Source organism: Halyomorpha halys, unplaced genomic scaffold (assembly GCF_000696795.3).
Source record: "Halyomorpha halys isolate HHAL.00 unplaced genomic scaffold, Hhal_1.1 Scaffold68.1, whole genome shotgun sequence".
Taxonomy (NCBI): Eukaryota; Metazoa; Arthropoda; class Insecta; order Hemiptera; family Pentatomidae; genus Halyomorpha; species Halyomorpha halys.
Genome location: NW_027116161.1, coordinates 1,042,027 through 1,058,148, shown reverse-complemented (window position 1 = coordinate 1,058,148; position 16,122 = coordinate 1,042,027). Strand labels below are relative to the sequence as shown.

The 16,122-nt window shown below is 29.8% G+C and overlaps 1 protein-coding gene across 1 annotated transcript in view; it reads left to right on the top strand.

Annotated features, from left to right (window-relative positions):
• The window catches only part of LOC106692704 (nucleolar protein 4), a 19,352-nt gene that overhangs the window by 1,196 nt on the left and 2,034 nt on the right, over positions 1-16,122 (top strand). Inside the window, exons 2-8 of the mRNA XM_014438801.2 lie at positions 2,509-2,554; positions 2,639-2,727; positions 7,408-7,545; positions 10,084-10,284; positions 10,372-10,512; positions 12,636-12,784; positions 15,981-16,103. Coding sequence (XP_014294287.1) covers positions 2,509-2,554; positions 2,639-2,727; positions 7,408-7,545; positions 10,084-10,284; positions 10,372-10,512; positions 12,636-12,784; positions 15,981-16,103 — 887 coding nt within the window. The remainder of the gene's footprint in view (positions 1-2,508; positions 2,555-2,638; positions 2,728-7,407; positions 7,546-10,083; positions 10,285-10,371; positions 10,513-12,635; positions 12,785-15,980; positions 16,104-16,122) is intronic.

Sequence of the window (16,122 nt, the reverse complement as noted above, 5' to 3'; positions counted from 1 at the left end):
ATAGGTTTAAAACTATTTTAGTATTTTTTTCAGATTGATATATATATATATATATAGGTTTAAAACTATTTTAGTATTTTTTTCAGATTGAATCATCCGATGGAATGTGGGTATTCGACACTTAATATCAACAACCATAGTAATTTGATTTAAAAAAAAAAAATAAGACGAGAGGGACTTTATTAATAATTGATGGCATTACCTAACAAATAGCAGTATTAATTAATAAATAAAAATATATCTTAAATTCAGGCTTGAACATTTTCCTTGTATCAGCTCCTTCATTAGATTAAAAGTCATATTTTTTACGACATCTGTTTATAGTTTTTAGAAATGAGATCTCAATTTATCCTTTCGTATCCAAATATTGTTATTGTCTGGTGACAGAACGTATCTTATAAACTTCATAGCAATGTGAGAATTGACTTCTTTATATCTTATAATAAACTTCATATTCTCAGAGGAGCATCCCCGGCTGTCACAGTCTCTAATAAACAATTTTAAAAAATCTACTTGAGAAGGTCAATTAGCTTTTCTGCCGGATGTTCTCATTCTTTCAACTACATTTCAATATATTTTATTGTACATAGGAAAATTTCCGAATAGGAAACAGGAATTATTACTCGTCTAAAGCCTGATATGTGGTGAAAAAACCACCGGAGACAATCTAAGAGAAGATGCTCTACTCTAAGAAGTAGTGCTCATTATGGGGGAGGGTTGGACAGTGGCGCTCGATAGACGGACCACACACACGCACGCACGTACGTGCACGCACACACACTCACACACACACACATACATACATACACACTCACACACACGATAACAAACAGAGCCGAGGTGGGGGCTACCCCTGGCAACGAGGGGTAGGTGTGCCCTAATATCGATTCTCCTTGCCGGCCGCTAACCGAAACTACAAGCAACAGGCTCCAAACCCTTAACAATAAACCAGGGCGAACTCAACCTTATTCCTTGGATATGGAATGAGCTCAATATTAAAACAACTAGAATTTTCCTCATACTTCTTACTTACTTGTAAAACGATATCTTTCAGTCAAGTACAAAACATAGCCAACGTATTCATAACTGTTAACTATTTATATAGATAAAATAGTTATAAGGACTATTAAACTTGTTTGAGATCGATTTCAACATTCAAGCTGGGATTTTATTTTTTAAAAAAACTTTTTCCCAGTTTGATAATATTCTCATAATGATTATATACCATAGTCGGTATATTCCTCCAATTTTTTGGACTATAATCATAATCAAAATGTTAGAAAAAATATCATTTTTAAGAGAGAAAAGAGATAAAAATAATATTTAGAGACCTTTTCTTCATATGTCACAGCTATAACTTTATAAGGATGAAGTCTGTGCAATTTTATATTGAGTGTAATGTTGGCTATCTAGGTGAATTTCAAATAGAATACTGTCTTAAACTTCATTTAGATCCATCGATTTCTTAAATCATTGTGTCTCGAGACCTCACATCAATTTTAATATTTTCTTATGTAGTCAAGAATAGATGATGATATATCACAAACATATGAACGAGAAAAAAAATAAATAAAATGTTCATTCATTCCTATTTTAAAATCAAAACTGAATGAGAACTACCACGATTTGAGATTTAGAAAAATTAAACAATATTGGGAGATCGTTGAAAGAAAATGAATAATATGCAAAAGAATGATGGTCCGTGAGCGGTCAAAGAAAAATCTCAAATAGTAATTAAATTATTAAATGTGAGCCAACGTTTCGCCCCACTTTGCAGGGCTTCAATTAAAAAATACTTATTTAATCTATATTAATTTTTGGATGCATGTGTTAAAGTGTTAATTTTTTTTTTTTTTTTTTATATTAATAGATTGTAAATGGGAATGACCATGCTGGGTTTTATTCATATTTACATTATTACTATATTTGAAATGGTTATATATTTTTTATACTTGTAACTTAAATTTACTTTTATGTGTGATTGGAAAAAAGAGAGAACATTTTGTAGAAATAAAATAATGGAAAAATTAAAAAAAATTAAAGAACGATAAAGAGCTGAAAAAAAACATTAAAATTTGTAAGGGAAGAAATAATAAATAATAAAAAGGAAAAAATAAATTATGTATTATTTTAGTACATAATGCAGAAATTTTTATAATGCGACGACTTAAAAATAAAAATTATGCTATGACTATTTTTATTAATATGATTATAAAAAAAGGTGCTTCACTAGTCATAAATATGTTGTGTAAATGGCAACCCAATGAAGTTGGCCAGCACAATATATTTAATAAAGTATTTAAGTAAATAAATTAATATATAAATTAATTATAGTAAATTAAAGTAAATATCAATAAATAAAATATTTAAAACATTCTTTAAAGCTAAAATTTCTATTTTATCCTAAAATCTTCAGATGACATCGTCATCCACTCATGTCTCCAATGGTAACCTAACAGTATTTTACAAATTAATTTCTTAATAAGCCCATTTAAATTTTATTTTTAGGAGATGCGAATTTCACCTGACTTAGATAATGAAGAATACAGCTCAGGTACGTTATTGTGGTAGTTCATCAGAAGAGCATTAATTGAATTCAAGAAACCTTCGAATACTTATTTATATTTTTCAATTTCAGGTAAAAATGGTGAAGTAAAAGAAGAAAGAGAGGATTGGTGCTATACGATTAGCAAGAAACCTGGAACCCCGCAATCCAGAGAGCTATCGGTAATTCATAATTAAATAGCTACGAATATGCCATAAGTTTAAGTTACTAAATCAAAAACGAATGATAAAAGATGCCATTCGGTTCGAATCCGGTCTGGGTTGGCTGGCTTTATTTGTGGCGGATCCTTGATATGAATTTCGACTTTCCCACTCTACGTACATTAGATCTCTACAATAGTCTTTCCTTCCTCAAATTGGAGAGCTACTCCTGTCGAACAGATCCGCTACCTTGGACTACATTTGGACAAACATTAACCTGAAATCTTCACACAAGACTGAAAAGACAGGAAACTGCACATCGATTCCGACTATTATAGCACTTACTAGACAAACGGTCTAAACTTCCAACACATTACAAAAGACTGATCTACACGACTGTAATAAGGCCAAGCTTTGGGGCTCCACTAAACCTTCGAATTCCTCTCGTATTCAGTCCTTACAATCCAAAATGCTTCGTAAAATCCTCAATGCTTCTTACTTTGTCACAAATAAAATCATACATAAAGACCTTAATGTTCCCTATGTAACCAATCTAGCCCAAACCAGATATCACTCCTTCCATTATAAACTCCCTAACCACTCAAGTTTTTAACCTTGCATCCTCTTCCCTTCCTGACAATCCTCCGAGGTGCCTGAAAAGAAGATGGTCACGAGACCAGCTAATGTAAAACGTCATTAGAGTGCTACCAATGGGTAGTTTCTTTACACGCCTGTAACACTCCAATTTAATTTAGATCAGATTTACTAAATTTATTATAATGTACAGTTGTAAATAGCAAAAAATAAATATTTAAAAAATAAAATAAAAAAAGTTGTAGAGCATAAGCACGTTAAAGCTATAAAAAAAAAATTAAATTAAGTCATAATTGAAACTTTTTCTCAGTCAAATATGGAATGTTATAATAAATTATTTGACCGAACCAATAAAATTGAATTGGTTTATAAAGTCAAAAAATAATGTTAATAGTATCAATATATATTTTCGGTATAGAAATTTTTTTATTTAATTATAAATATGTAAGTTCTCATTTCGGTATTCCAATATGACAATTTCTTATGCTATATAATATTTTTTATTTTGTTCAAAGTCATCGCGAAAAACAAACAGCTTGGAATTCTCAATATTTCAAATTTTATTTTTCGAAGTATATAATCTGTGTCAAATTTAACAATAAAAATTAGATATTCGGTGATACGGACATTAAAACGAAATGTTGTTTTTTACGTTTTAATTAATTTTAACAAGAGTGATGTAAATACTGGGCTAGTATTTATAAGTTGAAAAAGGAATATAAGTAACTTGATGATGTTCAACGGCAGTTGTCAATATTTAAAAAAAGAACATACTAAAAAAAAATTTTAATAACAATAATTAGTCGTAAACATTAATTTATATAAATCTATAACTTGTTTTTGGACCTATCATATAATTACAATTATTATCTAATCCTCCCCTAAATATGAAATTATGATTAAGAAGTAAGCCCGATATATTCGAAACTCTTTAGTTCTAATTAAAAAACTGTCTTGAGCATTTCTAAAATTTAAATTTTCTTAATCTATTGAAGAATGGTGTAAAAACTAGAGAATCAAAATAAATCCTGACAAATCCTACCAGATCACCTTTACTCTCCGTCGTAAACCTCTGCCCTCCTGTCCTACAGTATCCTTTCTAAATACTCCACTAACGCCTGTTGAACAGATTCGATACTTAGGACTCCATCTTGACAAGAGACTTACTAGGAATCCACACACTATACTGAAACGACAAGAAACTGCTCGTAGATTCCGATTACTACAACACTTACTTGACAAACGCTCTAAACTTCCCATTCACTACAAAAATTAGTATACACTACGACAATCAGACCAATTTGGACATATGGAATTGAGCTCTGGGGATCCACCAAACCATCAAATTCTTCCCGCATCCAATCGTTACAATCCAAAATCCTACGTAAAATCCTTGATGCTCCTTATTACGTTACAAATAAACTCATTCACAAAGACCTTAACATCTCATTCGTTGCAGATTTGACCCAAAACAGATATGCGTCTTTTCATTCCAAACTCCTTAACCATCCTAACCCATTAATTCTTAATCTTTCATCTTTAACAATCCCTGATAATCATCCGAGGCGTCTGAAAAGAAGATGGCCACGGGACCTTCTAATTTAAATTAATGTTTGAAGTACCACCAATGGGTGGTCCCTTCCCAAGATTTTCAAGTGTATATGAAACATACACCATATTTACTTATTGTATTATTTTGTACAGTTGTAAATTACATTAAATAAATAAGTTTAAAAAAATAAATAAATTTTCTTATAATAGTGATTGAATTGGGTTATGGGTGTTGGGCGTTATTCGAATAACGGAAGAAGAATAACTTTTTATTCTCCTTTGAACGGAACATCCGTTGCTAAAATTATTCTTTAGTCATTAGTCATTATCTGGCATAAGTTTGGAACACCTAATTAAATATATAAGAAATTATGAAGAAAATCTGGTGCTCTCATCACACAACTTTTACTTACTACCCTACTTTGAGTTAAAATTAATCTTTTTTTGCTTAAAGTCGTTAACTTCTGTATTATTCAGGATTAAAATATTCTCTTTAATATAATATATTAAAGAGAATATTTTAATCCTAAATAATAAAAATAAAATCCCACTACAGTCATGACAACCATGGAAACGCGAAAATATTTATTTTCTTCTTAAGTTAAACATCAAATTCTTTCATTTAAAAAAAAAAAAAAGTATTTACTCATTGTTTCTTATATAGATCTTTAACCTTATTAAAAAAAAAAAAAAAACTTTCCTAGAAGTGGGATATCTGTGGTTCAGTAGGGAACTGAGAATAAGATTCGTAAGTTAAGGAAGGGTGCCCAACCCCTAATTCAAGGAATCCCTCCTCCACCCCAAACTTGCCGCTACAGGGACTTACCGTTCTCAGGGACTTAGCTACAACAATTTCTTCTTCTGAGAGGGGGGATTTCCCAAGAATTTTGGTAGGAATTCCCATTTATACGAAAATATTTTAATTTTCTCAACTCTTCAGGTTTTTAACTTTTCAATTATCTGTTATGAATGTTGATAATTGACAACCATAATTTCATTTTCTATTCAAACACGAAAACGTATCGATGCAATCCCGATTCTCATTGGATAAAAGATTTTACCACAATTTTTGCAGTTTAAAATAGATTCTCATATTTCAAATTTTCCAGCTTGTTTGGTTTTCAAGTTATTGAGAAGGGAGGGTGTGATACCAGTTTTTACTTTTAAAAAAAATAATATTTATTTTACTATTTAATACTTTTGACAATCAGTAAATATTTTAAAATAATAAAAATGCGATTATTGACTATTAAAATAATTTCTCAATCGTAGGATTATTTTACTTACATCTACTTAAATTAAAATAGAAGTTGCTAAAAAGCCCAGTTGGATAAAATTCATCATAGATAACAGATTTTTGATAAAATTATCAAATTATTTTATCTATCGAATGTATATAACAGCATCATCCATTATCAGAAAATAATAAGTAATTTTAATTTATTTGTTATCTTGAATATTAGATATTTTTTTTATTAAAAAACATTCGACGGATAAAAACTTTTACTTTTACTTAATTATATATGAATATGTAGCACGGGGAAGTACTTAAATTTTCGTTTTAAGTTGTTCTTCAACTAACCAAATATAGAAAAGTGGTCCGTATGTGTATTTATATATGTATCTTGTCTACCTCAAAAACTAAAAGATACGAAATTGGCATTATATATTTAAGATGGGTATGCCTGGGATGATTAAGTAATATTTTTGCTGGAATCGATTTTACGGAAGTGCCCATTTATATAATAGATTTTACAAAATTTTAACGATTTTGATTACATCCATCATATTATTTACTATTAAGTTGTCTTTAATATTATTTTGGATTTGTTCTCATTGAAATTAAATTAAATGCCGAATACACAAAAAAAGTTTTCTCCAAGGTACCTTATTTTTTTTATTTATAATAGTTAACTATCTTTTATTTTTAATAAGTTTGGATTGGAAGAGGGTTTGCTTTAATTAGGGGTTGAGAACCTTCCTAAACTTGTGAATTCCCAGTTCCCTTCTGAACTACAGATATCCAACTTCTGGAAAAGCTTTCTTTATTTTTTTATATGAGCTTTAATTTTGTATTGTCAAAAACCGAGGTTTCTTTTTGGGTTAGTCTAGAATTGGCTCACGACTTTCCAATTAGTGAATCCAAAACATCCGATGAAAAAAATACGTCTTCGTAAATAAGTCTTTATTAACTAATTTAAATTTTTTTTATTCCATTGATTCAAAAAGAATGTGTCTCCTTGAAAATAATACAATTTTTGGATAGTTGTACACACGATCAATTGAAAGATAACGAAATTCTCTACTTAACTAAGAAAACATTGTTTAGAGTTTGACTCAAGACGGTAGTGTGAAATCCCCAAAAATGTTTGGTGTTTAATATAACAATTTAACACAGTCTAGTGTAATTAACACTAGTCACAAAATCTTGGCGAATTTTCGAAAGGAATGAATTCCCGGAAGTTAATGTTATCGACTATTAAATTTACTGTTTACATTATTATTGGGCGAAACGCCATTTGGAAAGGTTTACTGGATTAATTTTTTTTTTTTTAGAGTCCTCTTCACGAAAATGGTTCCACTCATGATGAAACTTCTTCGTCGGGCAACAAAGATGATGACGACGATTTGGAAGATGACTCAGACGACCTCAAGTCAATACCACATGACCCCGAGCGTTTGAAAGCGTTTAATGTGAGTAATAAACCATAAAATGCTTTACTTAATTATGATATGACCATTCATTTAGAGTACATGATAGCTGAGCACACTGGGATGAGGGTCCCAGAGTGCTTGATTCAGAAGGACGTGGGTTCGATTTACAGCTGGGTCAGTCAATATTCATTTTGCACCGGCCACGAGAAATGAATCTTGACAGTCCGAGGATGAATAAATCCTCTATACTTGATCCAAAAATACAAAACATAAAGAGATAAAGACAATCAATTTTCATGCCAACGGTATAAAATTTTTAAAATAAAACTATTTTAACATTTCTGCATCATTAAATAACGTAAAGTAAGTGTATAAATGAATGTATATTCGGTGAAATCAAACAAATTGTTATTATATAATATTTTATGAGAAATAATAGTTAATAATAATAACTGGGCACAATGAACCCATTGGTTCGATGCCGACCCCCCCCGAAAAAAAAATTGTATTTAATGGAAGATGACTAAACCCTGTTGGTCAGGCTAATAACCTTTTTATGGATTTATTCCATAGCCAGTCCTGAAATTCATATTGCCAGAGCAATTATGCCCTGTTATAATTGCCAATGGTCAATGCTATAAAGGTGGGCAGAACAAAGGGTGAGGTAGTATTTATGCTCATAACCAATATGAAGTATTTTTATCACTCTAGAGTATTAAAAAAGAGCATATTTTTACACGATTTGGACATTTTCCTTCATTCGTCTAAAAAAAAATTTTAAAATATATCTCAGGAACTATTTGACGTAAAGACGTCTATTAGTGTTCAAAATAAACCTTGTTTAATTCACTTTAAAGTTGATTATAATTATCTTCGTAGGAGTAGCAGTTTACACAAAATTGGCGACAATAAACAAAATAGCGATTTCTTGTTTTTCAAAAAATATATACTATATTTTGCAAAAACTGTTTCTCGGGTACTATTGAAGGTACAGAGTTCTATGTAAACTCAAATTTTAGTAAATTTATTATTTTTTTAAATAATATAAGCGTAATGTTTTAGTGTGGTAGTTACTACAAAGATATTGAACATGGAATGAACTTTTTTTTGCATTGATTCGTTTCTTGGACTAATTGTATACAGAGCCATTAACAATTTTTAGATGGTCCATTTTGTCCTTAAGATATTATGTAAAATATTTAATAAACTCAAAGATATTAATGCACTAGGTAAATATCGTATATCATATAAATTTAAAAATAATAATAAAAAAAAAAATAAGCTTCCAAAAAATATTTTAAATGACTTACTTTCAGTCCACAGCACTATTTTTGATTTAGGAGTTACCCCAGATTTATTTAAAAAAACTATATACTATATCAATAACAAAAAAAAGGTGTTATATGATTAAAAAAAAAACATTAAAAAGAGATTAATTTTATAACTACAGTAGAAAAAATATTCACATTCATATAAAATAATATTATGCAGATTTCAGGAAAAATATTATTCGATATATAGTTTAATAGGTATAAAAAAAAATTGAAAGAGGAAGGTTGTCTTAATTTTTTTTACAATTTTTATAAATTATACAAAGCTGCTATCTCAAAAATAATTATAAAAAAAAAAAAAAGAATTTAAATGAAAATTTTGAGACTGGTTTTAATGCCATAAGGTGTTAATACTTTTTTACAGTCCATACGAAATGGACTTTAAAGATAGGGTTGTCTTTAAATTCCCAGTTATAAAAACGATATAGAAAATAATTTCCATAACGGAATAATAATAACAGGAAAAAAAGATTACATACGCCGATGATATAGCAATGGCAGAGCAGTCCTAAATCCTTCCACAAAAAATTATCATTTTTCATAACGTAAAAAATAATGCAATTTAGAAATCAATTTAGATAAATCGAAAATTTTAATTTTTTTAATTGTTAAGAAAGGGTTGTCTTTTAATTCTATTTGTATTTCCTAGTTATAAAAATGATGCAGAAAATATTTTCCATTACGGAATAATAAAAACAGGAAAATTAAAAAAAAATTAAATGCGTTGATGATATGGACATGGCATAGCTGGTCCAGTTTCTTACATAATTAATGATTAATCATTTTCGTTATGTAAAAAAAAAAAATACAATTTAGAAATCAACTTGCATAGATCAAAAATTTTAATTTTCAGAAAAAAAAAGAAAAATAATGGTGATATATAAATATTTAGCAATGACTTTAGGAAGAAATCCATCGTTGAAAAAATATTTTGATACAAAACTGGACAAGTATAATATGGAAGGACTTTATGGAATCAATTAATAAATAAAATATTTAATACAGCCATTAGAACCGTTGTTATGTATGCAGCATCACAATGTTTGGGGGATTCAACAGTACTAAATCTACCAAAGAATGAAATCCAATCGTCGAATATATCAACGTAGATTAAAATCTTATCGATCGGCATTCTTATCCAATCTAAATTTTTACCGGTTCATTCCATTACTTACACCAGTAATGTCATGTAGTTATAAACATATGTTATAAACTAGTGACTTATAGAAACTGATGATTTTTTTAGATGTTTGTTCGGCTTTTTGTTGACGAGAACTTGGATAGAATAGTACCGATATCTAAACAACCCAAAGAGAAGATCCAGGCCATCATCGATTCTTGTAACCGCCAATTTCCTGAATTCGGAGAAAGGGCACGTAAGAGAATAAGGACTTACCTAAAATCATGCCGGAGGAACAAGAGATCGAGAGATGGTTCATTTGAAGCCGTAAGAATATATTATTCCACGTTTTCAAGATGCAATAAAATAATATAAATGTGTTTCTCCAGTCGTTTAAATAGCTATCTGTTTCAGGCGAGGCCGACACCGGCACATTTAACGTCGGCCCAAGCAGAGCAGATATTGGCTTCAGCTTGTGAAAATGAAGCACATAATGCGAAGAGGATGCGCCTTGGATTGGAACCAGTTGGCCAACCAATGCCTCTACTGCCAGGGGTTAGTATATTTGTCATACTTGTTCTAATTAGGTATAATAATAAGTATATATATGTGTGTGTGTGTGTCTAAGGTTCAGTGGCGTAACTGAAATCCGCTATTTGCCCAGGCACTACCAAGCCCATGGCAGGTCCATTTTAACAATGAATTAATTGCAAAAAATTCAATTGAATTCAAAAATTTAAAAAAAAAAGTTTTTTTTTTCTAGAGGGATCAGAATTAGATCTGCCCAAGGCCCCAAATGGTATAGGTACGCCACTGATAAGGACATAAATTAAAATCATATATTTACATAATAATGATAACATGATCGAGTAAATTATGAAAATCATTCAATACCAAATAATTTCCCTGTGTCTCAAGATTATGATATTGAAATGATGAATTTATGTCAATTTGTTTTGTTTTTTTCAATTTTAATAACTACCATTTAATTGGAAAATTATTTAAATTTTTTTTAACCCACTTTCTGACATACGCAGGGAGGGGGAAGAGGTTTTATACAGGTTACCACCCTATTTTAATCCACTAATAACATACATGTAGTGTGAGGTTCAAGATTTCATATCGTGGGACCTCCACGAAATAAAAGTCTACCCCCTCAGGCCGGATTCGAACGGCGCCGGTGCAATAACTATGTTGCAAAAGGCTTTGCTTTAACTCCCTTGGTCATATTCGGTCCCAGTGTAACTTAAACTGTTGTCTCGTTGGAGTAGGAAAATTCTCCTTGTCCAAATATTTTTCCTAGAATTTATATCAGGCACTTTATTCTATTTATACATTTATATTATATAATTAAATTGCATCTTCGAGATAATTGGAATAGGCTAATTTTCAATTATCACTTTAAAATATTATTTATATTTTTTCTAATTATTTCAAACCCTTCAACCCATAAGGAATATGACCTATAATTCATTTCATAATCAATACTGAGATTTGAAAACCGTATGTGTGAAACTAAAGCATATCAAAATTTGGTAATTAAAAATTCGGTTATTAAATGGAAAAATTAAAAAAAAATTCCAAACAATAATTGTATTAAAAATGTTTTGTTTTTTTTCATTGTATGCGGATTTTGCCGTGAATTCTAATAAGGATAGAAAAATAAATTTTTCATTTCATGAAAGTCTAAACATTTTAGAAAACTGCAAAAATCCTTTTTTAAATTAATAAAAACATAATCATATCTCTGTAATGTGTTTCTTTTTTAAACACTAAACGCAACGAATAGGCCTGAGAGACCTATTACGATATTTCTATGTCGCATTGTTTTATGAAATAATTTATTTATTTTTTTTTTTATCTTATAATCATTTCCATTGAAATATACTGCATAAATACTTTATATTGAATGTATGCTTTGTTTTAAAAAAGTAAATCAAAGTATCATTGTAACAAGATCCTACAGACCCTATCGCGTTACGAGTTAAATATACTTGAGTTAATTAACTTATAATTATGAGCCTCCAAAACAAATAAATAATCGTAATTATGTTTCTATTTAACATAATATTTTGTAATTTCATATTACCGATCAGTCTGAATATAATTTACCAAATTATGCAACCAATCATATAGGAATGCTTTACGTTTTTGTTGGTAAAATGGGTTTTCGTTGTGAAATATCCCAAAAAAATAACCTTTCCGTGATAATTTAAAGTTAAATTTACTAATAAGAAGTAATGCTGTGTCATACTACCTCCCGGACCTGGGTTCGAATCCCGTTGTGGCTGATAAATATTTATTCTGTTACATTAACCGTGAGTCTACCGTATGGATTTGGGTGCCTATTGGGCCATATCCCTCCTAAACAAATCAGCTCGTTTCACTACCGTTGTTCAAGAAGCAGTCCTTTCTCACTAACTACTGAACCCCTGCATGTTTCTTTATTATTATTATCTTAACAGCTTTTAAGAGAAAACACAATTTTGTCAAATTTTACATTTACAAAAATATCAATCCAAGGTGACGATACTGCAATAATCCACTAAAAAATTGAAATACTTCAGTCCCGATTATATGCATTTTTTTTAGACCAATAGTCTAGACAAAGTATTCTTTCATTTGTTATATATATTATGGACTGAATTTTTATATGTATTTGAATTTATGTTATATAGGCCGATCAGAGACCCGTCCATTCTGAACATTTCTCACCGGCTAACTTATGTGCAGAAACTAAGAGTTTTCCTTCAGTGAACACCGCTGCCAAAGATCCACATACTCCAAGGCAGCCTGAACTGAGAGGAATCAATGCAACTGGAATCAGGTAAGAACCTCAAATTGCCTCCTATTGTTAGAATTGTGGTGAAATAATCACCAAGATATATGAAAGAATAAGAGAAACAGAAATATGAGAAAAATATTGTTCTATCTTGGAGAATTATATCCCAAATAGGAATGGACGTTTTTCCTTAATGTACATGTTTTAATTGAATCAATAAAAAATACATTTTTTTTCATTCATAAACAGACATAATATAAATATCACGACAAAGAAAGTTAGTTCTGCACAGGATGACTAGGCATTTTATATCTTTCAATCATTTTTATCGTTTTAACGTGAGTTTTTTCATTTTTTATTTGCTTCTCCCAAAGCATTTCTAGTCATGTCCTCTCTGCACAGGGTAAATATGAATATTACACTTTTATCGACATAGATTACAGTTTGTCATATTTTAGGGTAAGAGGGGATCTAGTCCAATGAAACTATAATACAATCATGATGTATATTTTATTATATCGAATGTTGTATTTCCTTATCAGATATTGAAATTCCCTTCTAATTCAACTATGATGACAGCTAATATAATTAACAATATATAAAAAAAAAAAAATGAAAATATCAACATAGGTTCTATTTGAACCCGGTAGAAGTGTCCTACTTGTTGTCCCTTAAGAGGTGTCCTATGAGCATATATCTCCTGGTAGGTGATTCACAATTTTTTTTAATATATAATCGAATGAGATGATAACAAGAATCCTTTGGATTAGTTTCAATCAAATTTTAAATTAAATTGTAAATTGTAGCTGTTCTATCAGGGGCTGAAGAATCAAGATCTGAGATCTTCTTGCCTCGGTTCATGATTATAATAAGAAACGCAGATAGTACAAGAGCCCAAGAGGAGAAAAAAAGTTACTTCACCCCAATTTTTGATAACTTCAATGAAAACTAGGTACAATTACTAGTCAAAATTGATGAGTCTGCCAAGTGTAGGTAGGAGGAATAAAATTGGCGGCTGTTTCAAAACCTTAAAAATAATTAATTGTTTATTCGGAACTCTATATCTTTACAACTACCAACAACAATAGAAAGTCTAAGAGAGCATCATTTAAAGTAGAGTATATTTAAAGCCCTAATAGAGCTATTTACGTTCGGTAGTTCTGGAGATATAGCTTTTTAAAAAGCAGAAAAAATGTTGTACCGAACGTAATGAAAGATCAGTAGTTAGTGAATTTAATTTGAAAAATCTATATCTCAAAAATCATTTGACGTACAGATGTCTATTAGCACTCAAATTAAAGCTAGTTTAATGAGCTATAAAGTAGTTTATGATGTTATTTTCGTAGGAGTAATAGTTTTCATGATAATCAAATAAATTGATTGATAGTTGTTCGGACAAATTTTCATTTGCCAAATTTATATTCATATGTGAATATCATAAAAACTACAACCCATGAGTGTCATAAGCTACTTTATGCTAAGTCAAATTTCCTTTATTTCGAGTGCTGGCAGACATATGTGCGTCTTATGGGTAGATAGATATATTTTTTCAAAAATCCAACATTTTATACGAACAACTAGATATTAACATTTTGTGAGTTTATTTTGTCAAATATCATAAAAACTACTACTCCTACTAATATAAACGTTATAAACTATTTTATGGAAAATTTAACTAGCTTTAATTTGAGTACTGACAGACATCTGTACGTCTTATGGTTTCTGAAATAAAGTTTTTCAAAACTCATAATTATAGTCCGAAAAACTATAAATCAATTTATTTTAACAAATATCGTGAAAACTACTATTCCAACGAAGGTAAAGGTAATAAACTACTTTATAGAACAATTATTTAGCTTTGAGTACTAATAGACATTTGTACGTCGAATGGTTATTGAGATATAGATTTCTCAAAATAATCAATAATAATAAATTTACTCTACTTTAAATAACGTTCTTTTTAGATTTTTTAGTGTTGTTGGTAGTTTTAAGATATAGAGCTCCAAATGAAAAATTAATGTTTTGAAACAGCCGCCATTTTTTATTACTAATTATTTTTATACCTATACTTGGCAGACTCATCAGTTTTGACTAGTAATTATACATAGTTTTCATTAGAGTAATCAAAAATTGGGGTTATATAACTGCCTCTTTTTCTTCCCGTCTCTTGTACTAAAACACCTCTCCCGAGTTAACATACCGTAAATGTTCTTCTTGATTCTGATCTATACAATCCAGAGTATTCCGTAAATTCTGACCGCTCTTTATATATCCACAAACTAATGTATAAATCATGATATATTAATCGCGATGCTTGAGGCCAAAATCCCACATTTGGTATAATGTGAAAGAGGTAAAGACAATCTCTCCTTTATAATACAAAACCAACTTTTTTTTTTTTTATTCAAATAAAGAGATATTACAGGAAAAATAAGAGTCCTTATGGTTTTAGTCCAATCCGTAAAGTATTTCTCAAGAAATAAAGGACGTACGTTTGAACGATCCAAGTTGGCGCCAATACGGATCCAATACTTTCCAGTGAAGTTCACGATCATTCCGTCCTTTTATACTGGTTGATAGTAAAGATTTTTCATGTTGTTCGATGAATTATTTCTTCTTTTGTATTTTCAATGATTTTTATGCGAGTTTGGATGTCAACCTTCGCCATCTTCTGTTATTGTAAAAAATAAATGATGGGATAAAAGTATATATTTTAAGATTTGACAAATAGAAATTAAAAGATAATTGAGATTTAAAATTTCGGAATATAAAAATTTCAATAAAATGTTTACTTATATTTTACGAAAAAAAAGATTTAATTTATCACAAAAGCCGTTTTAAAATAAAAATTAATAATTAATTTCAGTCCCGGCATAATATTAGTTTTGTTTCAATTTTTAAAAATTAAATTTGTTAAAAGTTAAAAGTCATTTTTTTACCAAAATGCTTGTGATTTATGTGCATGTCAATATTTCTTTAACTCGTTCATATATAATTTGATTAAAATTTTGTGCCAAAAATCTGATGAAAGATTATAAAAATTTCAACTATGAAGTAATTGTTTTCCACCTTTAGAGTCGCCGTGTTAGAGTCAAAATATTTTGTATATTATTTTACTTTGTCGGTAACTCAAAAACAGCCCTCAGTATAACTAGACTAGTATCAACTTTATAGACTCCATCTAAATATAAATGCTTATTTTATTAAATAAATGATTTGGACCAACCATTTATTTTTTCAGCACGCTGTACAGAACCATGCCAGAAGGACCAGGGAGGCCAGTTGAACCGACAGACCTATCTCTCAGGCCGAGGTTATCAATGCACGAAATCAATTCAGTCCGCAGGCTTGTATCAGGCTACAGGTAAGATTCACTCATTTAT